This window comes from Mobula hypostoma, chromosome 13 (assembly GCF_963921235.1).
Source record: "Mobula hypostoma chromosome 13, sMobHyp1.1, whole genome shotgun sequence".
Lineage (NCBI taxonomy): Eukaryota > Metazoa > Chordata > Chondrichthyes > Myliobatiformes > Myliobatidae > Mobula > Mobula hypostoma.
The window spans coordinates 33,329,906-33,355,291 of NC_086109.1; the positions used below are offsets into that span (position 1 = coordinate 33,329,906).

At 39.2% G+C, this 25,386-nt stretch overlaps 1 protein-coding gene across 6 annotated transcripts in view; it reads left to right on the plus strand.

Moving 5' to 3' along the window:
* Window positions 1-222: 222 nt before the first annotated feature.
* LOC134355532 (high mobility group protein HMG-I/HMG-Y-like) overlaps window positions 223-25,386 on the plus strand; it is a 103,961-nt gene continuing 78,797 nt past the window's right edge. For 4 of the 6 annotated variants that reach the window (XM_063065534.1, XM_063065537.1, XM_063065539.1 and 1 more), the window contains exons 1-3: window positions 22,630-22,759; window positions 22,933-23,044; window positions 24,818-24,904. In XM_063065534.1, the coding sequence (XP_062921604.1) occupies window positions 22,943-23,044; window positions 24,818-24,904 (189 nt within the window). In that variant the 5' untranslated portion in view covers window positions 22,630-22,759; window positions 22,933-22,942. Of the gene's footprint in view, window positions 291-4,024; window positions 4,138-22,444; window positions 22,760-22,932; window positions 23,045-24,817; window positions 24,905-25,386 lie in introns of those variants that run through there. The other 2 variants (XM_063065535.1, XM_063065536.1) reach the window with 2 other exon arrangements.

Below are 25,386 nucleotides of genomic sequence, written 5' to 3' on the forward strand. Positions count from 1 at the left end.
TGAAGAACACAATAATAAAAAAGCACTAAAAAATAAGTATATAAGATGGCTTACATACATAGATTGATTGTATGCCCATGAAGTGACGCAAGGCATAGAGTGTCCTTATATAAGGTGACTCTGACAGGAAATGATAAAGTAGTGGTTGTGTGGGTGTGGAGAGGTGGGTCAGTGGGTGGAGCCTTACTACTTGGGGAAAATAACTGTTTTGGAGTCTGATTGTCCTGGCATGGATGCTGCATAGCTTCCTCCCTGATGGGAGTGGGACAAACAGTTCATGACCAGATTGGGTAGGATCTTTTATGATGTTACTGACCCTTTCCCAGCAACTTTGTGAATATATGTCTTTGATGGCAGGTAGGTTGATGCCGGTGATGCATTGGGCAGTTCAGACCACGTGTTGTAGAGCCTTCCTGTCAGCTGCAGTGTGGTTTCCATATGTATGCTTGGTAGAAAAATATATCAAATAATTAGATTTTGCAAGTTAAATTTGTCTTTGAATAGTAACCATCGTCTTCTGATTCACTTTGCTTACATTTTACTGTGGAAATCTCTCATTAGGAACAATCCTGTTGCAAATCAAAAACCTTTCCTTTACTCAACTGTTCCTACTTAACAAAGACTGTTGAATGCATGGGAAGTGAGTCAGTGCCTGAGTAAATGTCTCCAGTATCAGGGCACCCATTAGCTGGTACATAATGTTTCATGGAATGTCATTACGACAAATGGTGGTGATGAAAAATGAAATTGTGGCTTGAAAAGTGATTGCTTTAATCAAATTTAGATGACAAAGTTGGTAAGATGTATTTCCAAAACTTAGGATCACGGAAATCGCATAGACTGTTGATTTCTAAATGGACACTCAACCCGCGAACACAACTTCAATACTTTCTTCAAAATTTCTGTTTTTGAACTGCTTCAGTATTTAATATACAAATACATAATTACTATGCTTCACTTTTTTCCCTATATTTATCATGTTTTGCATTGCACTGGTGCCCCAAAGTTAACAAATTTCATGATATATGCTGGTGATATTAAACCTGATTCTGATTAGATGCATGTATGCACTAAGAATAGCTCTTTTAATTGTCAAATTGAATATTTAACTTAAAATTTTCCTTAATCACATGGAAATATTACATTATAATCCTCTAATATTGTATCAAGTTTAGTTTTAATTATATGTATAAAAGTGAGAGATTTCTATTGCACCAAATAGAACTGAATCAGAATCAGGTTTATTATCAGGGGCATGTGATGTGAAATTTGTTAACTTAGCAGCAGCAGTTCAATGTAATACATAATCTAGCAGAGAGAGAGAGAGAGAGAGAGAGAGAGAAAAATAAATAATAATAAATAAAATAAAACATAATAATAAATAAACAGGTAAATCAATTATGTATATTGAATAGATTATTTAAAATGTGCGAAAACAGAAATACTGTATATTAAAAAAAGTGAGGTAGTGTCCAAGGCTTCAAACTCCAATTAGGAATCAGATGGCAGAGGGGAAGAAGCCCTCTGAAATGAGAAGCCCTCATCCTGAAATGAAAAAAAAAACACATTTCTTGCTGATCGAAGTGTTAAGGAAGACTGAAATATTGAGGCAAATACGGAGGAGGCCTGGGGTTGGGAGGTTGCTCCTCAGCAGGTGAAATCCCCATGGAAGGACTGAGTTCAAGCTTCTCCTCGAGATGATGGAGGGTGTTTTTGAAATTCTGGGACACGTGATTATCGGTGTGGACTGTAGTTTATATCTGTCTCCTTCAGCTTTTCTACTCTTTGTTTCTTGCTTCCAATGGGCAGGTGGGCAATATGTTACTATTTTTGGTGAGGGAGAGGTTGGGGGTTTGAATGCTGTTTATTGTGTGGGAGCCACTTGCGGGTTAGGGGTTTGATGTTTCATCTGCCATGTCCAGGCTGATGATCTGTTAGTTTGTGTGGAGAGGTTGGGTAGGTTTGGGGTTTGTGAGTTTTGTTCCTTTTTCTTTTTCATGAGGGAGGGGAGCTCCAAGGATCTTTCTGCATTTTATGGTTAACTGGAGAAGCCATATCTCAGAGTCATATTCTGCATGCATACTTTGATAATAAAGTGAAGTGTTGAACTTTTGAATGCCTTCCATGCGATTTTCTCTAGTCCCAATAGAGGTTCTTCGAATTGCCTGTCGTTGATGAACTATTTGATTTGTGGACCAACAAAAATGCGTTCCTTAATCTTGGCATCAGTTATTCTGAGAAACATCTGTCTCAATTATCAAAATCCTTCACAGAAATTTTTGTGCCTGGTGACAGCAGATACCATCCTTGCAGTCTTCACCTAGTAGTTCTGCTTTTGCCTTTGGCAAACCTAAGTCTCTGACCAGGTCACTTAACTCAGATTGAGTTACCTGATGAGGCTCACTCAACATAAAGCGTTCAAAGTCTCTACCAGTGTCAGTGTCATTTTCCATTCCTGGCTCGTGCATCATGGTATCTTCATCTGCCTCCATGTCTCTGGTGGCTTTGGTACAGGAAGACTACTATCATGTAGTCCAGGTTTCATGGCTGAAGGGAGATTAGGGCATTCAACGGATTTCTTGTTTTTAGCAGAGAAACCAGACATACTAGTCAGACAGAAGTAGCAGTCTGTCTCACGATCTTTCTGCTCTCACCAAATCGTCGGGACAGTGAAAAGCATTCATTTCCAAGTACATCTGAGCCAAGCTCTAAGATCAACAGTGCATGTTGTACAACGAGTGTGAGGCTTTGTCTTGGTCGCCCAAAGTAGAACTCATGGGATTTCTCAATAAGAGGAGCCATGGTCCATCTTTGAAATATAAGCATATACTCACCTCAAATATAACAGAAAGTATCGTGGCTGTTGCAACATTGGCAAAACATTTTGCTATCACAAATACTCCTGAAAATACAATTACTTTGTTATAATGAGTACACACAATATGCTATGTGCATAGAGCACGTGCATCAATGTGATTGTAAAGTGATATACAATGTATAGAACAGTGTGTGAGAAATGTTTTTATAGCCTTTCTAAAATCTGTCCTGCCATGTAGCATCTGTCCTGTCTAAGCATACCCAGGCATGCCTGAACAAGATAGAAAACTTTTCATAGATGATTTAACAGAATGATGTGTGATAGGGAAATTTCATGGTGATTTTCATGATCAGCAGCCCCAAATCCATAAGATACATCCAAAAGTATTCAGGAAGCAAAATCTTTGTTGTCCAGTGTTATTGAATCTACTTTAACCCTAACCTGCAACATTTCCATTCTGTTTATCTACCCTATAGTCTTTCTTTTTAACTTTGCAGGAATCAAGAATATTGCACTTATTAGCTGTCTTCTCCATATTTCTCCCTTGACTATCCCTATCTTGGCGCCTGAGGGTCACATTCTCACCTTTGGTGCTTAAAGCTGAGGGAGGAACGGTACCTGCAGAAAATTGACCAGCCATTCCCACACTTTGCCATATTTGCTCTCCAGTGAGTACGTAACCTGCTCTGTTGATGTGATTTCTAGCTTTCATTTTTTCACATTAACAATTTAATCCTAGATGGTGTAGATATCTGTTATCTTGATTTGACTAAGTAATCAGGTTTATCTGGATTTCTGATTAATGGTTATTGTTTTTTTTTTGTTTTAGCTATGGAATCATAGTGAATGAGAGCCCTTTGGCCAAGCAAGTCTGCTCCAGCTATCATTAATCCACTTAAACCAATCCTGCTCTAATCCCATTTTATTCTCACCCCATTCCTTTTAAAAACATGAGATGAAGAGTCCTTGAAAGTGAGTCCATAGGTTGTGGGAATAGTTCAGTGATAGGGTGAGTAAAGTTGAGTGGGGTTATCCCTACTGGTTCAAGAGCCTGATAGTTGAGGGGTCTTGGCCTGAAAAGTCGGTTTTTATTCCCCTCCATAGATGGTGTCTGACTTGTTGAGTTTCTCCAGCATTTTGTGTATGTTACTCAAGATTCCAGCTTCTGAAGAATTTATTGTTTTCCTTGTCCCCTAATCTTTTCAGTGTCATGGACTGGAGTTTGAGCCTTTCAAAATGTTGATTGGAATCTGATCAACACAATCCTTTGTCTCTTTGTCCTCACGTGACCCATCACGTTCCCTGTATATTTGGCCAAGGTAAGAATTCTGTTTGGTCATTTCACGTATCTACACAAATATGCATGTTGGGAAATCAATCACTGTGTGTGCAAATACCATGGTTAGTTTCCAGGACCACGTGTCAAGTGGCTGCCTGCTATATGATAGCTCAGCTCTGTCTTATGATATCAAAGCCAATCACAGCTTGTAAGTATTAATAAAAGATTTAGTTCTCTGAGATTGTCTCTGAGGAAGTTTCTTGGAGGTTGTTTGAACTCGTCTGACTTTGTCTGCTTCCTACCAATTGGAAAAATATGAGACCTTCCACTTTGATGCTGGTAAAAGACCATGATACAAAGAGATGAACAACTGACACGAGTCAGTTGCTCATCTCTCATTTCCACAAGTATAATAGAAGTACACCAATGTTATAATGTGATGCATCACAGAGAATGGCAAACATCTGTAATGGATAATAATGATCAAAGGACTATAAATTCATCAACAATTGCTTTAAGTTGGGTTGCAGATCCCTTTTCTCAAGTGCCTTTCTGTTTCTGACTTGTTGTCTTAAAGGAAGGAAGAAAGGTTTATGGGGCATGAAATTGAGTGGAAGAATTCCAAAGCATGATACTTTGTGGACCAAAGAGCAAGGGCATGAATGGTGGAGCAATTAAGTCTAGAGATAATTAGGAGGATGGAATTAGAGGAGCAATGATAGGTAAAAGGATTCAGAGTGATGATTATCAGGGAGATTGGCATGAATATAAGCATGGAAGTTTTGAATAACTGTAGGATGCTTATCTGAGATCTGACGTAGAGGGCTCTGAGTTGAAAAGAATCTCATATAAGTTAGGCCACTTTGTGTCAGCAGATTTATTAACAGCAGAAGTATGGGGGTTAGGGGTGCTTTAGAATTGAAACTTCTAGAGATAACAGAGGCGTAGCTTTGAGTTAGAACACAATGTGGAGATGGGCGATGTTACAGATTTAGTCACATTTATTGGTGGTGGCTATATGTGATCCAACTCTCATCTCGGCACATTTTAACATAATAATATAGGTCTAGTTCAGACAGCTGCTAGGAAGAGAGAAAAGAAGTCAAATCTGAGGACAATAACTTCAACCTTTGTACTCATTGAGACCTGGGGGTCGGATAAGCAGTCTGACAAGTTATTGATGTCATTGGAGAGATCAAGTGAGTGAATTAAAGTTGAGTGCAATCAGCTTACACAATTTTATGTTTTGGATAATATTGCTGAGGAAAAGTACATGGGTGAGAAATAGGAGCAGCTTAAGAATAGATCACAGAGGATGTATTGCGCAGACAAGGTCAAGTATTAATTACCAGAACATTGAACCTGAAATGGATACTTGCTAGTGCTGCTTGGGGGAATGGAGGAAGTGGGGGGAGGGTGAAGGGTTAAACTAAAGTTGCAGGGGAATGGGAGCCAGAGTGCCAGAACAGATAGAGGAGGGGTTATGGAGAGAGATGTTGTTAAGACCTCAGACAAAGTCAGGAACCAAAAGCTTGAGCATTGTGTTCTGAGCTGTGTATATTTCAATCCAAGATGTATCGCAGGAAAGGCAGATGAGCTCAGGGCAAGGATCAACACATGGAATTATGATATTGTAGATATTAGTGTAGGAGGGGCAAGACTGGCAGATCAATAAACTGGGGTTGCTTGTTTTAGATGTGACAGAGTGAGAGGAATTAAAAGGGATGGCATGGTGTTACCACTCAGGGAAAATGTCATGGCAGTGCTCAGTCAGGACAGAGACGAGAACTCGTCCTCTGAGGCATTATGAGTGTGGCTGAGGAACAATTAAGGTATGACCAAGTTAATGTAGTTATATTATAGACCACCCACCAGTCTGCAGGAATTAAGAGGAACAAATCAGTAGAGAGATTGCAGACCGTTACAAGAAACATAAGGTTGATATAATGAGTGATTTTAGCTTTCCACATATTGTCTGGGACTCCTATACTGTAAAAGGACAAGATGGGAAAGAACTTGTCAAAGAGAATTCCCAATGAGATAGAATCAGAATCCGAATCAGAATCAGGTTTAATATCACTGGAACACGAGGAAATCTGTAGATGCTGGAAATTCCTGACGAAGGGTCTCGGCCCAAAATGTCGACTGTGCTTCTTCCTATTAATATCACTGGCATATGTTGTGAAATTTGTTAACTTAGCGGCAATAGTACAATGCAATACATGATAATATGGAAAAAATTAAGTAAATCAGCAAGTATATATGTATATTAAATAGTTAGATTAAAAATAGTACAAAAAATAATGTTAAAAAAAAGTGATGTAGTGTTCATGGGTTCAATGCCCATTTTGAAATTGGATGGCAAAGGGGAAGAAGCTGTTCCTGAATCACTGAGTGTGTGCCTTCAGGCTTCTGTACCTCCTTCCTGGTGGTAACAATGGGAAGAGGGCATGTCCTGGGTGATGGGGGTCCTTAATAATGGACGCCGCCTTTCTGAGGCACCACTCTTTGAAGATGACTTGGATACTATGGAAACTAGTACCCAAGATGAAGCTGATTAATTTTGCAACTTTCTTTAGTTTCTCTTGATCCTGTGCTGTGGTCCCCTCCATACCAGACAGTGATGCAGTCTGTCAGAATGTTCTCCACAGAATGCTCTGTAGAAGCTTTTGAGGGTTTTAGGTGACAAAGAAAATCTCCTCAAACTCCTAATAAAATACAGCCGCTGTCTTGCCTTCTTTATATATCGATATGTTGGGACCAGGTTAGATCCTCAGAGATCCTGACACCCAGGAACTTGATATTGCTCACTCTCTCCATTTCTGATCCATCTATGAGGATTGGTTCATGTTCTCTCGCCTTACTCTTCCTCAAGTCCACAATCAGCTCTTTGGTTTTACTGACGTTGAGTGCAAGGTTGTTGCTGTGACACCACTCAACTAGCTGGTATATCTCGCTCCTGTACGCCCTCTCATCTCCACCTGAGAGTCTATCAACAATGGTTATATCATCAGCAAATTTATAGATGGCACTTGAGCTAAACTTAGCCATACAGTCACGGGTATAGAGAGAGTAGAGCAGTGGGCTAAGCACACACCCTGAAAGTTCCCCAGTGTTGATCATCAACGAGGAAAAGATATTATTACGGATCCGTGAAGATCGTAGTCTTTCGGTTAGGAAGTCAAGGATCCAATTGCAGAGGGAGGTACAGAGGCCCAGGTTCTGTAGCTTATCGATTAGAACTGTAGGAATGATGGTGTTAAATGCTAAGCTATAGTCAACAAACAGCATCCTGATATAGGTGTTTGTACTGTCCAGGTGATCTAAGGCCATGTAAGGACCCATTGAGAGTGCATCTACCGTAGACCTATTGTGCTGATAGGCAAATTACAGTGGGTCCATGTCCTTGCTGAGGCAGGAGTTGACTCTAGCCATAACCAACCTCTCAAAGCATTTTATCACCATAGATGAGAGTGCTACTGGGTGATAGTCATTAAGGCAGCTCACACTACTCTTCTTGGGCACTGGTATAATTGTTGCTCTTTTTGAAGCAGGTGGGAACTTCTGACCGTAGCAGTACGAGGTTAAAAATAAGCAAGCAGGAACAAATGAGGTACTAATGGAGTATAAGAAATGCAAGAGAACACTTAAGAAAGAAATCAGGAGGGCTAAAAGAAGACATGAGATTGCTCTAGCAGACAAGGTGAAGGAGAATCCTAAGGGATTCTACAGATATGTTAAGGGCAAAAGGATTGCAAGGGACAAAATTGGTCCTCTGGAAGATCAATAGAGATGGGGGAGATCTTGAATGCATTTTTTGAATCTGTATTTACTTGGGAGAAGGATACAGAGTCTATAGAAATGAAGCAAAGCAACAGTGAGGTCACTGACCCTATAGAGGTTACAGAGGAATAGATGTTTGCTATCTTCAGGCAAGTTATGGTAGACAAATCCACAGGGGCTGACAAAGTGTTCCCTCAGACTCTGTGGGAGGCAAGTGCAGAAATTGCAGAGGGCCTGGCAGAGATATTGAAATCACCTTTAGTGAGAGGTGGGGTACCAGAGGATTGGAGGATAGCCAATGTTTGTCCCACTGTTTAAGAAAGGCTTTAAAAATAAACCAGAAAATTATAGGCCAGTGAAATTGACATCAGTGGTGGGATATTTATTGGAAGGTATTCCAAGGGATTGTATATACTCTAAGCATTTGGATAGACATGGATTGATAAGCAATAGTCAGCATGGCTTTGTGCATAATTGGTCGTGTCTAACCAATCTTAATAGAGTATTTTGAGCAAGTTACTAGCAATAATGTTGTAAGTGAACTATAGTATGGCCATTGACAAGATTCCACATGAGAGGTTGGTCAAGAAGTTTTTGCCGCTTGGCATTTAAGATGAGGTAATAAATTGGATTAGACATTGGCTTTGTGGGAGAAGTCGGGGAGTGATAGTACATGGTTGCCTCTCTGACTGGGGTTCTGTGACTAGTGCTGTGCTGCAGGGATCAGTGCTGGGTCCACTGTTGTTTGTCTTCTCTATCAATGATCTGGATAATAATGTGGTTAACTGGATTAGCAAATTTGTGGATGATTGGGATGTAGAGGACAGCAAGGAAGACTATCAGAGCTTGCAGTGGGATCTGGACCAATTGGAAAAAATGGCCTGAAAAATGGCAGATGGAATTTAATGCAGATGAGTGCCAAGTATTGCATTTTGGTAGGACCAACCAGAGTAGGTCTTATACAGTGAACAACAGGGGACCAAGGAATGCTGTAGAACAAAGAGATCTAGGAATACAGGTCCATAATTTATGGAAAATGGCATTACAGGTTGATAGGGATGTAAAGAAAATTTTTGGCACATTGGTCTTCATAAATCAAAGTCTTGAGTACAGGAGCTTGGAATGGTATGTTGAAGTGGTATAAGACACGAGTGAGGCTTAATTTGGAGTATTGTGTGCAGTTTTGATCGCCTACCTACAGGGAAGATGTAAACAAGGTTGAAAGAGCTTAGGAGGACGATAGCGCCTAACGACAACTCCTTTGGTTGCAACTTTGGAAACAGCTCTATTTCTACCTTTGGTATCTCTTTTTTTTTCCTTTTCGATGTTCTTTTGAAGACCCTGACCTGGAATTACATGCTGACTTCGGTTCTTTGCAGAAATGGGACCCGCTCTTGGGGCCTCACGAGTGGCCGCTTTTCAGTATGCATGGCAAAGAGCATTGGTGCCAAAACACAACCTTAGTTTCGTGCCAGTGCTCTTTGCCACCTTTCTTAGCGTGATACTATGAGAAGCAAAAGAGACAACCTCAGACAGCATCTACTTTCAGTTCCACACTGACAGAAATATTTTCCACCTCCGCCTCTTCTCACCCGAACAAAAATCATGCAAGGGCCCATTCTTGAGCTACTATATGTGGACAACCGTGCTCTTCTCACCAGGGTCAGGAACAGTTATTACCTTTCAACCACACTTCACTTCACTCATCTCAACACTGAACTGTTCCCCAAGCAATGGACTCACTTTCAAGGACTCTACTACTTGTGTTCTTATTATTTACTATTTATTTATATACTTACTTACTTATTGTTATTTGTTTACTTTGTAATTGCACAAGTTGTCTTCTTATGCACATTGGGTGTCCATACGTGTGTGTAGTTTTTCACTGATTCTATTCTGTTTCTTTGTATATATTGAAAATTCCTGCAAGAAAATGAATCTCAGGTATATATGTTGATGTATTAATTTGATAAGAAACTTACTTTGAACTTTAAACTTGGTGAATACTCCTCCGGCTGACTCCAGCATTTTGGGGAAAAAAGACTTTGGGATTATTCATTTAAAATGTTGGGATATAGGTTATTGGTCCTCAAAAATACATGAGATCAAAATGCATATTTAACTCTCATATATCAGATGATGCAGGCATCACACAAGACTTATGCTGTGTTCTCCTTTTAATAATACCACAATCCAGCCAATATTAACCATGATGCTAAGTACTTATTGCCTCACCTGGAGTCCCATTTCCTTGTACATCTCGCACCAATTAACATGAGACCACACTACTTAAAACACACCTTACTTTCTTAAAGGGAAGAGTCAGTATGTTTTCAGCAGGCAATTAATGTCATGGTTGAAGGATTTGTGACTTGCAGAAAGCTTTTTGCCCAAAAAAGAGACATTAAAAAATGAGTACGCAGTTTTCTTCTGGCACGCTGACAGTGGAGATGCGGGCGGATGCTGTTTCCAGAGAGAGTCAGAGACCAGTCAAAAGGCACTCATAGGAGCTATGTCCCCTGGATGGATTGCCACAACCTCACAGAAGAACTCAAAGTCATTTGAAACACATCAGCATCTGACATGCAAGTGACCAACGACACCTTTAAACGTCGCACATGGAAATGGTAGGTTGGCTTTTTGGCCAAATTTGCAGATCATATTAAGACAGGTGGAACAGTAGCTAGTGTTCAGAAAGCAGTGAGTCTGAAGAAAGACTTGGACAGATTAGGAGAATGAGCAAAGAATTGTCAGATAGAATGCAGTGCAAGGAAGTGTATAGTCATGTACTTTGGTTGAAAGAATAAAGGCATAGACTATTTTCTAAACAGGGAAAAACGTCAGATATTGTGGGTGTAAAGGGACTTAGGAGCTGTAGTGCAGGATTCTATAAAGGTTAACTTGTAGGTAGAGTTGGTAGTGAGGAATGCAAATGCAGTGTCAGCATTTTAAGCCTCATATCTAAGAAAGAATCTGCTGACATTGGAGAAGGTCCAGAGGAGGTTTACAACAACAATCTTGGGAATGAAAGGGTGATTAGCATTTGATGGCACTAGGCCTGTACTTCAGTTTAGAAGAATGAAGGGGGATCTCATTGAAACCTACCTAGTATTGAAAGACCTAGATAGATTCGAAGTAGAGAGGATGTTTCCAGCAGTGGAGGAGTCTAGGACCAGAGTGCACAGCCTCAGGATATAAGACTGAGATGACCAGAGATGAGAATGAATTTCTTTAGCCAGAAGTTGGTGAATCTGTGGAATTGTTTGCCACAGATAGCTGTGGATGCCATTTCAATGGATGTATTTAAAATGGAGGGTGATAGGTGCATGATTAGTAAAAGCATCAAAAACCAGGGGGAGAAGAAGTTGAGAGGGAAAATGAATCAGCCTCGATCGAATAAGGAACAGACTCAGTGGCCTAATTCTGCTTGTATGTCTTATGGAAAATAGAATGAAGAATCTGGCATGATGCAAGATAGAGAAAACCTTCAAATGTGGTTTTCTACTGGTGATTAAGCGAATAACTGAAGCTGTCATGATTAAGCATGTGTAATGCACATTTGTTTTGCTGTAGGTTTTGTTTTGAAATTTTACATTTATTTCAAATGGTTCTGTTTATTATCAGAGAATGTATACAGTATACAACCTGAAATACTTGTCTTTGCAGACATCGAAAAACTTATGATTTATAATTGGGCATTTTTCAAATACAGAAGGACTAGTGGTTTTGTGAAAGTATTGCTGGTTTGGCAAATGTGTATAGATCTGCTGAAAAAAGACCTTAAACTTTAAAATAAAGCAGTAAAATAAAACAGACAAACCATCTAATAGCACACCCTGTTATGTGATTTAATCCAGGTAAAATCTGCATCAGTGTTGATATAAGCATTTGATCATTTATGGCTGACGCCAATAAATTGGACAGGATTTGACATGCTTTTCATTCACTTGTACTTTGTTCTTTTGCAATTCATGTATGAAATGTTACTAGTGAATATGTTTTTCCCCTCAAACTGCTGAATGCATTGATTTTCAGACATTAAGATCAAATAAGTGCCTTTAAATTATGAAAATCTCTTGTTTTAATCAGTTGTTTTCTTTATGATGATTTGGTGTGTCGTAACCTATCTGATTTTCTTTGTAAAGTTCATTTTAAAAGAATAAATCTTGTTTTTGTATCATGCCCTGAGACACACTACTCTATTTCAACAGTAGTTAATCCTGTATTGCTGGAAATTTAACGCTGAATTTGTACATAAGGTTCCTAAGCATTAAAGGCATCCATTAGTCTTGCAAGACCATGGATCTGCGCCTGGAAAGTCTTCACTCTCCAGGGTGCAGGCCTGGGCAAGGTTATATGGAAGACCAGCAGTTGCCCATGCTGCAAGTCTCCCCTCTCCACGACACTGATGTTGTCCAAGGTAAGGGCATTAGGACCCATACAGCTTGGCACCAGTGTCGTCGCAGAGCAATGTGTGATTAAGTGCCTTGCTCAAGGACCCAACACGTTGCCTTGGCTGGGGCTCGAACTCACGACCTTCAGTTCGCTAGTCCAATGCTTTAACCACTTGGTCACATGCCCACACCTAAGCATTAAGGTGGGAAATAACACAAATACTGGACTATATTAGATTGATTGCGAGAATGTGTTGGGTGCATATGCAGCTGATTGATTAACTGGGCCTATATCCACAGAGGCACTCCCCTCTGACGCAGGCTTTTGCATGTACATACTCTTGTTTCAGCTGCTTGGTTCATAGCTCCCACACTGTAAGATCCCTCGTGTGTACCATTACCAATGCACCTCAGTAAAAACATTTAATCATACTACTCCATTGTCATTCTTGCTTTGCACGTACGTAACAAGTGCTTTGGAACTTTTTGGATGATAAACATTACTTTGATGTCTGAATCTCATTCACTTCTGCTGAATGCAATACCAAAATTCATTTTAACATATTATCCAAAGAATAAAATCTCTTTGAAGAATTTCATGAGAATTACATTTTAGAACACCTCCTATGAGATATATGGGTCACCAAGATGGGTCACAATAATATTCTGTATATTGAGATATCCATTAAGCCGTAGGACTCATTTATTGATTCTCAGTTGAATCCAGAATATTATTACATATGGACAATTAATCAGTTGATATCCCAGTATACATCCAGCTTGCATAACCTATTTGATATAAGCTCATCCTCAATCAATATATATATTCAATTCTTTCGCCTGTGTTTGGACCAAAGCTGCATAGTGATCTGGAGTTGAAACCCAGTCTGGGCACTGGTGATCAGGTTATTGGTGAAGAATTCCATTTAATAATGATGTCAATGACTCCCTCAATCACTGATGATGTGGACTAATAATTAGCCAGATTGGATTTGTCCAATTCTGCTAATTACCTTGGTAATTTTCACATCTTGGGGTAAATGATAGAGTTGAAACAGCATTGGAACAGGTTGGCAGAAGCACATCTAGCTTTCGAGGACCAATTTTCATTGCATAGCTGGTATGTTGTCTGCTCTGAGAGCCTTTGATCTATGCAGTACTGTCAGCTGTTTATTGACATCATATGGAGTGAATCAAATTTACTAAACACATTTTTCTGTGAAAATCTCAGGAAGAAGTGTGCTTTATTTTACAGCACAGCACGCAACCTGTTTTATCATTTTCTGTTTATATAGTCTTTATGGTGAAGGTATTCCCAAAATTTAACTGAGGAGAGTGTTCCAGGATTTTGAGAAAGCAAAGAAGTCATATGTAGTGAGTGTTAAGTAACCAGCAACAATGGATATCAATTGAGACAGGTTATATAAAAACAACCAAGCATTTATTAAACACGGATAAACAATAAAAAAAACGAAAAATGGAAGTTAACTGCTATGCGGCCGTTCAACAAATCGTCACTTGGTACTGGTTCTTAAAGCGATAAATGCGAAAACAGTTCTTAAAGCGGTAAAGTCAAATACAGTTCTTAAGATGGTAGATTTGAAGGTCCAACAGATTTATACATTCAATTGGGAGAGACTTCTCTGGAGAAGGATTTCTTCATAGATGCGACTTTCCTGCTGGTTCTGTCCAAAGGATTCACGATGAATGAAATAAACGGCTTAAAACAACTGACCTTTCTTCTGGCGAGCAAATTCCGCATGAACTACATTGCTCTTTTAGCAGGAGTTATCTTCGATGCAGGTTGCTACTTCTTCAATGAAGACTCAATAAGGTCGATCCTTTGTTCAACTGCTGAACGTTCCCGACTTCTCTTAATCCTTCATATCCTGTACTTCGATAAAGTCTTCACTCTCCAATACTACTGAAAAGGTACATCAACAAATCTAGCAGAAATTGCCAGTCCAGCACTATTGTACCTTGCAATAGAACGTACCACTCCGTTTTAAAAATGAAACTACGTCATAAAACAAATACGCAACGGAACGGAGACACTGACGAACGTTCTAGCTGGAAAACGAACCGCGTCACCAGGGGTCTTCCCTTTTATACCCGTGGTGAACATGTCATCACATGACCTCACATTGGCAGGAAAATTACATCAGGTGACCTCCAAAAGACCATTACATCATTCTCACAAGAAAGTCACAAGATCTCCTTGAGGTATGTAACATGAGATACTGCTAGAGTAGGCCAGGTTAGTAACTGCAGTCGAGTTTGTGGATAGGACCATTATGAATAAGCTCTCTGATGCATGCAATAAGTTTGATTATGGTGATTGGCATCAAAAATATTGTTGTTATGTCACAGGGTACATCGCACCACGATTTACATGAAGTATGAAGCTCTGGACAATGTGGATCACCTCTGCCACCTCAGCTCACTTATTCTTAGTTTGTTTAACCTTGACAGACAATGATGCTAATATCACATTTGCCAAAGTTACTTCATATACCTACTGCAACAGATTGCTAACTCCAAATATGAAGGTGTTTGTTTATTAGATTTATATCCTTAGTACAGCTCTGAATAGTGGGCCACATGTTACAAGAATGTCAGTTCCTTGAACATCTTTTACTTATAACATATTTACATAAATATGTTATATATTTATACACAAATATGAAATTAAACATAAATATAAAAATAAATCTTCCATTTATGGTGACTCAAAAGAATATTTGAAATCACCTGACGAAGAGATTCTTCGGAGGACTGGCCTATAGACAATGTCATCACACTGGATTCTCCAGGACTTGTGATCTGGAACATCAGGATGGCATGCCTCAAGATTGTCTGTCAAATGCTGGGTCCTATGGACAATTCTGTAACCATTTAAGGTTAAGCAAGATCTCAAGAAATTGTACATTCCTACCGTCAATTTTGATAATTCTACCCATGATTACCAAACCTGGAGCTGTTGGTTAAAGGCCATTATCGTCACCATGGAGAGCCAACACTGGCCTTTACTAAAGCCCACAATCAAGCTAAGAGTCAAAATGTGCTCCAGCCTCCATCTATTGAGGAAACTCGTTGGAGCTCTAGCAGTATCTCACTACACATGAATTCTCTGCTGGCTCAAAATCCTGGAACACTCTCCTCAATGGAATGAAAATACTCGCCGCTCATCCATCCATTCCTTCATCACAAAGTTGTCAAATGCCATTGACAGACTTGGTTGTGCCAGTTTCACTTGACAACATGGTGGACATCCTCATCATCACAAGTGACTTATTAATTAATTTTTTGTGAAGTTAACAGTTTAAATTCTTATTTCATTCATTCAGCTAAGTTAGCTTTAAAAAAGAACAAGGTTCTAATGTTTCCATTGACCATTGTCTTTTGTAGAAATTGTGTGCATCAGTCTGATTTAGTGCATTAGGTTGCAATGCAATTTAATCGACCTATAGAAAGATACTCCAATGCAAAGCAATACAACAGGAACAAAACTAAATGCTTTCTTTTAATTTATTTAGGAAGCTAATTGGAAAAGTCCAATCATCTATAGCAAGATAAGTAATAAATCAGATATTTATATTACATTTCATTCTTAACCTATTTTTTTGTTAAAACCTGCTCCAAATCAGAAACACAAGATGTTCTGTGAATGCTGGAAATTTTGAGCAACACACACAAAAGCTTGAAGGAACTCGGCAAGTCAGGCAGCTTCTATGGAAGGGAATAAACAGTCAGTGTTTCAGTCCAAAACCTGTCATCAGGACTGGAAAGGAAGGGTGCAGAAGGCAGAATGACGAGGTGGGGGGAGGGGAAGTAGTACATGCTGGCAGGTGATAGGTGAGACTGAGTGAGGGGGGGGTGTGGGTGAATGGTGGGGTGTGTGGTTGAAGTAAGAAGCTGGGAGGGGATAAATGGAAGAGGTAAATGGCTGAAGAAGAAGGAATCTAATAGGAGAGGACATGGAAGAAAGGAGGGAGGAGAACCAGAGGGAAGGTGATGAGAACAAGAAGGGCGAAAGTGTAACCAGTCTATAGATTCCCCTCTAGAGATGCTGCTGGATTTGCTGAGTTCCTCCAGCAATCTGTGTGTATTACTAATGGCTGCTGTACATTGATGTACAATTTGTTATATCACGCAGAATAGTAGGAATTTAACTTAAATTTATTAGGATTGGAAATAAGCTTAAATATGAAGTCCATATTAAAGACCTTATTACAGTGAGATAAATGCTACGTTCTATAACTTCAAAACATTAAACTAATTCAAAGGAAAACGAGAGAGCTGAGAAATGTGTGTTTTACGTTTATTCTTTACTTTAAGTGAGGCATTCTCTTGGTTTTCTTCAAACTAATTTAAAGTTTTGAAATTACAAAATGGAACAGGGAAGAGCTATACATATGCTGCTCGGTTATTAATTCTACATGCGCACCAACAAAACCTGGGAATGTGTGCACACGATGTGCACTCATGAAGGACCATAGAAGGAAAAAAAATTCTACATGTGTAGCCGTGATATACTAGAGTGAAACTATGGAAATCAGCATTGAAGGAGATTTATTAGGTTGTTTGTGTTGTTCTTATAAACTTTTTATTGGCTAGATCAAGAATTACATTGACAGAGATGAGATACTACTCATTCTCCTGTTGCTAATCATAGCTCTTACTACAGGTCTATAAAACCCTGGTTAGACATCGCTTGAGCGTTTTGCTAAGTTCTGGTCATCTCATTATAGGAAGGATGTGGAGGCTTTGGAGAGGGTGCAGAAGAGATTAACTAGGATAATACCCGGATTAGAAAGCATATTTTATGAGAATAAGTTGAGTGAGCTCGAGCTTTTCTCAATGGAGAGATGGAGGACGAGAGGCGACTTGATTGAGGTGTACGGAATGATGGGAGGCAGAGATCGAGATGGGGTGGATAGCCAAAGAGCTTTTCCAGGGCAGAAGTGGCTAATACAAGAGGGCATAACTTTAAGGAATTGGGAAGAAAGTATCGGTGGGGAAGGGGATATTAGAGGCAGTTTTTTTATACAGGGTGTGGTGGGTGCATGGAACATAGGGCTAGTGATAGAGGCAGATATAATACGAACATTTAAAAGACTCTTACATAAGCATGTGGATGAATGGAAAATGGAAATCTATATGAGAGGGAAGGGTCAGATTGATCATGACATAGGTTAAAATGTCGGCACAACATCATGAGCCGAAGGGACTGTACTGTTCTATGTTCTATGTAATTTTCTCTGGATTTATCACAGGCACAAATGGAATGGAGAAAAGAAAGTACTTTGTGCATTTCCTACTGTGGAAAATAAGCAACCATGAACACATTTGTCACATCCACACAATTAGAAGTACTCCCCTGTTAATAAATGAAGCAAAGTCTGTTTTGTTTCCTATTGAACCATTACTTAAAAAATCTTAAATCACAGATACTCAAATACATAATAACACGTAATAACAGTAATAACAATTAACAGTTTTATTTTGAAAAATAACTTTAAAATAGGACGAAAAGAACACCAGAGTGAATTGGTAGTATTAAATGATAGCTTTGATTTTACTTATCTAAATAATATGGAAAACATATGATTTCCTCTGAGCTGAAAAGAAAGACCGATAAAGATTCCTGCTTGACGGCCACTTTACATTTAATTGTTTACATATGTTCAGCTGTCTGCTGTGGTTGAAAAGTCTTTTCATAGTTACTTGTTTACATGAGCATTTAGTGCTGTGAAGTAGCTTCCTGTTCTCTCTATATGTCTGAAACATTGTACTCAATGTTTCTGCTGTTTCCCTTCAAATTCTTCCCATTATTTGAAAGTGAAGGCACTTGAGAGAAGAGTTTTATTACTGAACTTGCTAGATTGTCATTAATGAAGACATATTTTAATCATATCAAAAGTTAAAATTCTTATGCTTCCAATTTACCACAGGGACTTTACCAGTACGGGCATGACTCAGTTATCTGACCACACTTCCTGTACAAACAGTGGAGTAGGATTAGGAAGTCTATCCTAAACAAAATTGCAAAACATTCTGCATGAACTCTGCTGCATAATGCAGAGTTGCTGTTCTATTTGAGAAAAAGTGGGTTTTTTTGGTTGGAGCAATATTTCACAAAAATCATTCATAACTGTATCTGGAGAACTGGGGCACTGCCAATATGTTTGTATTCTCAGAGGGAGCTGACTTCTGTGTGTTTCTTTTTGTCATGAGCATCCCTTTAAAATAGGTTGCATTAATACCAAATAATACCATGGACAGCAGCATTCTGCAACTGTAAACTTCTTTGAAACCTTTAACTACTTATTTCTAAGAGCAGTTTAAACCCGAGTCTATTTTATCAAGGAGGTCCTGATATCGAATTAAAAAAAAATATATGCAAGGTAGGACATAGCAATTAATTAGGAGAGCATGTTCTTGAGGTTATTTTGTGTTTTTTTTTAGATGTGACAAAGCTCTTGCTTTGCAAGTTCCAGAAAAGTAGCTTGTGTTCATGTGAAAGAATAGTAAACTAGGTGCTGCTCATGTTGCACTGTTCTTCCATCAGCCTCATGAAAATTCTATTTTGCTATTTGTTTTACTATTTACAAACTTCAAATAGTCATAGTCATAGTCATACTTTATTGATCCCGGGGGACACCGGTTTTCGTTACAGTTGCACCATAAATAATAAATAGTAATAGAACCATAAATAGATAAATGGTAATATGTAAATTATGCCAGTAAATTATGAAATAAGTCCAGGGTCAGCCTATTGGCTGGATGAGGAGAAATTGCTTATCTGATTGGTGCACATCATTTAAGCTTATGGTATAAAGCTAACTCTTGTCACTACAAGTCCTAGTCACTTTTTACTATCTGTTAAATATTAATTATTTCAAATATTTAAGCCACTGTTAAAGGTATGAAGTTTAATTCCTCCCATCGTTTATTGGCAACGGCCATTTTAGAAAGGCTGATTTTTTTTCCCTTTTCTTTTGATCTATTTCTCTGTCTATCACATCCATCCGTTGTGGCTATCCCTCGAGGTTGAGGATGATGGTTTTCATTCTGTTGATCTACCTATGGGCTCTCAAGTGGCTTATGAGTCCAATCGTAGCTTTGAAAGTTCTTCCGCATTCAGGACAGGTAGTTCCAGATGGCAGATCGGGCTTTGGTTGTTGCTGCCTCTCTTTCCATTTTCTTCTCTTTCCTTCTAATTCTGCACATCTGTTGGCTTCGAAAGTTGCTGTTCCTTCTCGGATGATGGCTTGCCAGAATTTCCTGTCCTTGGTATTGGTTTCCCAATTGTTGATGTCGATGTTACATTTCTTCATGTTGGCTTTTAAGACGTCTTTGAATCTGGTTAACCTGCCTTTGATTTTAATATAATTTGAAATCGAATTCACCCACGTTTATACTTCTTTCTCTATTGCTTAAGTCTTAATATTAGAATCCCTGGATAGATTGGGATCAATACACACTAGGAGTCCTACTCATTTAGATACACGTGCCTCGCTTCCCTCTGCAATGTTTTCAGCAGCATGCAAGAGCAAGTGTAATTAACATTTGGTGCCCCCAGATGACTTCTATAGTAAATCTGGTCATTCTAGATATAGGTTGTTACTCAGCAGCAAAGAGAAATACATCCTGTTACAGTATTTCCACTCCAACATTCTAATTTATCTAATGCATTCCATTGCTCTGTTTAATTTTGTTTGTGTAATGGAATAACTGAAACCATCTGTAGCTTATATCAAAATCTAATCTTATAAGCAATGGATTTTTCATTCAAAAACTCAAATTTCAAGTCATTACTAATATTTTAGTAAACATTAAAAAATATATTAAAAAAACAAAATACTGCAAAATCTGAATTAAAATAGAAATTAATGTAAATACGAAGCAGGTCAAGGTGCAGCGATATAAAGAACAACAAAGTGATTATGACTTAGCCTAAAGATAAGATGTGGCTTACAAACTCCCAGTGAAAAGGCCTTTCAAGGCGTTCAGTTGTGCCAAAATATAAGATCTGGAAACCTATCATTAAATCGAAATCGCTGGAATCCCCTACCTCCACCCACATGGATTGTAATTTTTCAAGATCCAGAAGTATGTTACCAAGGGCAATAAATGTGTCTTGCCAGTGACACCAGGTCTTCTGAACTTTAAAAAAATCTAGCAGGAATATTTAGCTTTCACATTAAAACAGATAGTATATTGTTTAAAGCAAACAACAGGAATTCTGCAGATGCTGGAAATTCAAGCAACACACATCAAAGTTGCTGGTGAACGCAGCAGGCCAAGCAGCATTTGTAGGAAGAGGTACAGTCGACATTTCAGGCTGAGACCCTTCGTCAGGACTAACTGAAGGAAGAGTGAGTAAGGGATTTGAAAGTTGGAGGGGGAGGGGGAGATCCAAAATGATAGGGGAAGACAGGAGGGGGAGGGATAGAGCCGAGAGCTGGACAGGTGATAGGCAAAAGGGGATACAAGAGGATCATGGGACAGGAGGTCTGGGAAGAAAGACAAGGGGGGGGGACCCAGAGGATGGGCAAGAGGTATATTCAGAGGGACAGAGGGAGAAAAAGGAGAGTGAGAGAAAGAATGTGTGTATAAGTAACAGATGGGGTACGAGGGGGAGGTGGGGCCTTAGCGGAAGTTAGAGAAGTCGACGTTCATGCCATCAGGTTGGAGACTACCCAGACGGAATATAAGGTGTTGTTCCTCCAACCTGAGTGTGGCTTCATCTTTACAGTAGAGGAGGCCGTGGATAGACATGTCAGAATGGGAATGGGATGTGGAATTAAAATATGTGGCCACTGGGAGATCCTGCTTTCTCTGGCGGACAGAGCGTAGATGTTCAGCAAAGCAGACTCCCAGTCTGCGTCAGGTCTCACCAATATATAAAAGGCCACATCGGGAGCACCGGACGCAGTATATCACCCCAGTCGACTTTCAAATCAACTTTCATTCGACCTCCCCCTCCAACTTTCAAATCCCTTACTCACTCTTCCTTCAGTTAGTCCTGACGAAGGGTCTCGGCCTGAAACGTCGACTGCACCTCTTCCTACAGATGCTGCCTGGCCTGCTGCGTTCACCAGCAACTTTGATGTGTGTTGCTTATATTGTTTAAAGCAGTGACTTTAAATTTATGGGACTTTCAAAGCAATCTTTTCAGTAACAACAGTTTAAACATTTCTAGACAATTCAAGTCTTATTCATTGTGCCTGTTTTGAGGATTTTATGTCCCAGGTTATCAAAACCAGCATTTTTAATAAGTATTTTATGGAATCAGTGGTCCTCATTGTCATCATCTGCACATCAGATGGGATCACCTGAAATTTTTAAAAAAGCTTCATAAATGTGTTCCAATGATAAGGTGAGGTCACAAAGTGTTGATCAGCTAGTTAATTCTCTTCAGTGGGAGTGTAGAAATTATGTGGACTAAATCAGGAAGGAAAATTGTAACTATCAGCCTGAGAAAGTATAGCTTAGAAAGAACATTACTCCTGCCCACTTAAGTGAAAAATATATGTGAGAAGAAATTCAGGTATTAAGAAGAAGTTAAGGTATTAAGTTGAAGCACAACTAATTTAAAGGTCACCAGATTTGCATCTTTTTATACTACAGTATATTTTAGCATAAATATATATAGTGTTTAAAAGCTCCTGAACCTCATCGACATAAATAAAGACCTTCAGTCACCAAGCATCAGGGGTAAACAAATAACGAAATTGAGAGCCTCAACTGAAAAATGCCACCAGAGAAACGTGGATGTAGTTTTTACATCTGCCTAAGAGATAGTAAAGTCAGCGGAGCTGTTTCTGATTTTGGAACCCGGGAAAAGCCGTAGGCAGGGAGCAGATAGGAAGCGTGCGCTATCCTGATCAAAGTCTCGCCGCCTGGTGGGGAGGGAACAAAGTGAGTCCCGTCCCAGGGCATGTGATAGTGCAAAGCATAAACCTCTGTACGTTGGCATGCGTAATAGGATCACTGCAACATGTTTTACATATTGATAATTTGTCCAAAAAAAGATCCTTAGTTGCAAACAATAATAGTGAGTGCACATATTTGAGTGGGTAGATCATCCCTTAGGAGTATTCTGTTTAATAACCTGCTGGATGGGATCCAATCAGAACTTGGTTTGCTGCTATGTAACTCAGCCCAGGCTGTGGAAAGTGCTTTGATATTGTTTAGGTTTTATTTAAATTACTTTTTATATACTGTATAAAAATATCATCACTGTGCAGAGTATTGCCCGCCTTTGGATCTGAGCCAAGAGTGTTTTTTTTCATTTTCATTCTCCGTTTCCTTCCACCCGCCGTATTAGAGCAGCGTGATCATCATTCAGGGTACGAATTGACTTTAGAGGCAGGCCTAGTGTGTGTTATATGTGGGCTCTGCATTTGTACCAGCTTTTGTTTTATTTTGATCAAGGAGGGAAAGAGATTTCTATTGCACATTGGACGTTGCTTTCCTGTGAGTGTTTATTTTTTAATTTAATTTGCCTTGTGAGCACAGCAATGCAAGCTTTTATTTGCATCGGTTGTACGGAAATGTTTACTGTGGGAAGTTTCAATTTCTCTTTGCTGCATTGAAGCAATTTAATCCTCTGTCCTTTCTGCTTAAATAGGTGACTTACTCTTTTGCAGAAAAATAACGATGAGTGACACAGGTGCAAAATCCAGCCAACCTTTAGCAGTAAAGCAGGAGAAGGACGTAACACCAAAGAGAGGACGCGGCAGACCCAGGAAGCAAACCCAAGTATGAATTGTGTAAATTCTAAAATACTTTATATATAGAACTGGATGTGGCATAATTTCTTTCCAAATGGCAAGACGATTAAACACACGCGTAAAGCAATTTCAGCTGAACATGTATCTATTTTTTCTTATTACTTTTCATCTTACCGACTATAGAACACTTTTTTTTGCAAATACCATTTTAATGCAAGTTTTTACTGCTTTAAATATGCAAATAGCATCTTCCGAATGCTAACACATCTCCATAAAACACGATGTTGTAATCGGTTGCAGTTTTAATTCGATTTTAAGTACAGAATGCAGAAAGAAATTTTTTGAATAATTTATCGATTTCAAAACTACGAATTGCGCAGCACCGTAAAGCTGTAAAGGAACAAGCAGGTGTACATTTTCTTTGCTGAATTTTATTTGCACGACCCTCGAGGTACACTTCGGGGTTGCAAGCCAGTTGCTGTGGTTTTATTTTGCAGCACGTTGCATTCTCTCCTTTTGCTGAGGTTTTGCCTTTTGTTATAACGTTGCTTTCAGCACCAGCGCATAGCGAGACCTTTAAACCATGGTGAACCGGTAGTCCCGGCCCCTTGCCTCTGGTAATTGGTCGGGCGACGGAGGTCGCCAGGCTGCTGCTGGCTGGAAGGGCTGCCAATCAGCGAAGAATCCTCCAACTGTTTGGTTACGTTCACTTTGCACTGGGTGACGTCACCATGTTGCTCATGGCCGCCAGCCAAACAGGACTTGGTAGGTGGTTCATGGCAGGAAGGCTTTTAACATTTTAATTGTGATTTCTGTTCCCTCTGCCTGTTGATTAAGATCATGTTATACTAATATCATTTGGAAGTTAATTGAAAAGTCATTTTCCTCACTGAAGAACGAAAGGTAAGATTTCAGACACACCAAACGTGCTATTTCAAAATAGGGTGGTGTGGTAATGAAATCACTTTTGCCTCCCATTCATTCCCTCTTGTCGAAATTACAGACTGTGCTTTTGAACATTTTGTAAGGAATTTGGTCCTCTGATTATTTCCTGGCAAGAACACACTTGTATAAGAGTTTTGTCATTTCACTGCTGCATTGCAAGCTTTTTCAGTTTTCTGTGTTTTACTTGAATAATGCTTGAAGCCCTCTAATGGGGAATTCTGATTGGATTGGAGACAAAGGCAAAGGTTATTATTTTAATGAGCTAGAAAATGTTATTTGATAAAGCGTCAATGGAAGCGTAACGCAAAATGCAGGTGGAATTCAGCAGGTCACGTAGTGTGCATGGAGGGAAATGGACAGTCAACATTTTGGATTGTGACTCTCCATCTAGACTTCGTTGGATTCAGCCCAAAATGCCAATTATCCTTCTTCCCTTCATAGATGCTTCCTGACTCACTGAGTTCCTGCAGATTCCAGCATTTGCGGTCTCTTGTGTATCATCGAAGAGATTGCCTTGTCAGTTTCCAAAGCAACTCCCTTAAGTGGTCTCAAGCAGTGAATTGATAGCCTGCGATCATAGTCCTGAATGATCTAGTTTGGTTCTTTGTAAGTTTTGTGCATAAATCCTATGAGAACACCTTTTTATTCAATATCTCTTTTTGTTTTTGGTAGTGGTATGTGAATTCTGTAAAGATGAATTTTTGTTAAGTGATCTGCAGTTACATGGAGTTACATTGTACTTAGGGAGAGAGCAACGGTGTGAATGAGTTTAAATAAGGCTAATGTGAAGCAAATATTTTACTTTACCCTGATTGAGTCAGTAATTCTGATTAAAACCTTTTTATTCTCTTTAAAGGAACCAACGGGGGCTCCTACTCCAAAGCGTTCACGAGGAAGACCACGAGGAAGTAAAAATAAGGTTTCTCCTTCTAAATCTGGCAGTGTAAGTACATGCATTTGCAAGAACACCAGGGTCTCAGTAAATGTTCATATTTGTCATTGAAGGTATTTGTAAATCTTCCCCTCCCCCTTCCTTTTTATTCTGGTGTTTTCCTCCCCTTCCTTTCCAGTCATGAGGAAAGGTTTCAGCCTGAAACATCGACTGTTTACTCATTTCCATATTTGCTGCCTAACTTGCTGAGTTTCTCCAGCATTTTGTGTGTGTTGCTTTGGATTTCCAGCATCTGCAGACTTTCTTGTATTTGTAAATCTTCATTTGATGTTCCTCGTATTTTTGAGTAACTTGGTGAGATAAACTCATTTTCAGACATAAGTTTGCATAGAAGTGAAATGTACAATGATTTTATCTTTCGGAGTTGTGTGTATGCTGGTAATTCTGGGGTTTTTTTGTGGTGTATTTGTGCCCAGTGAGTAAAGATGTATTTCTTCATGATAAAGCATCATGATTGACGTTAATAGTTAATT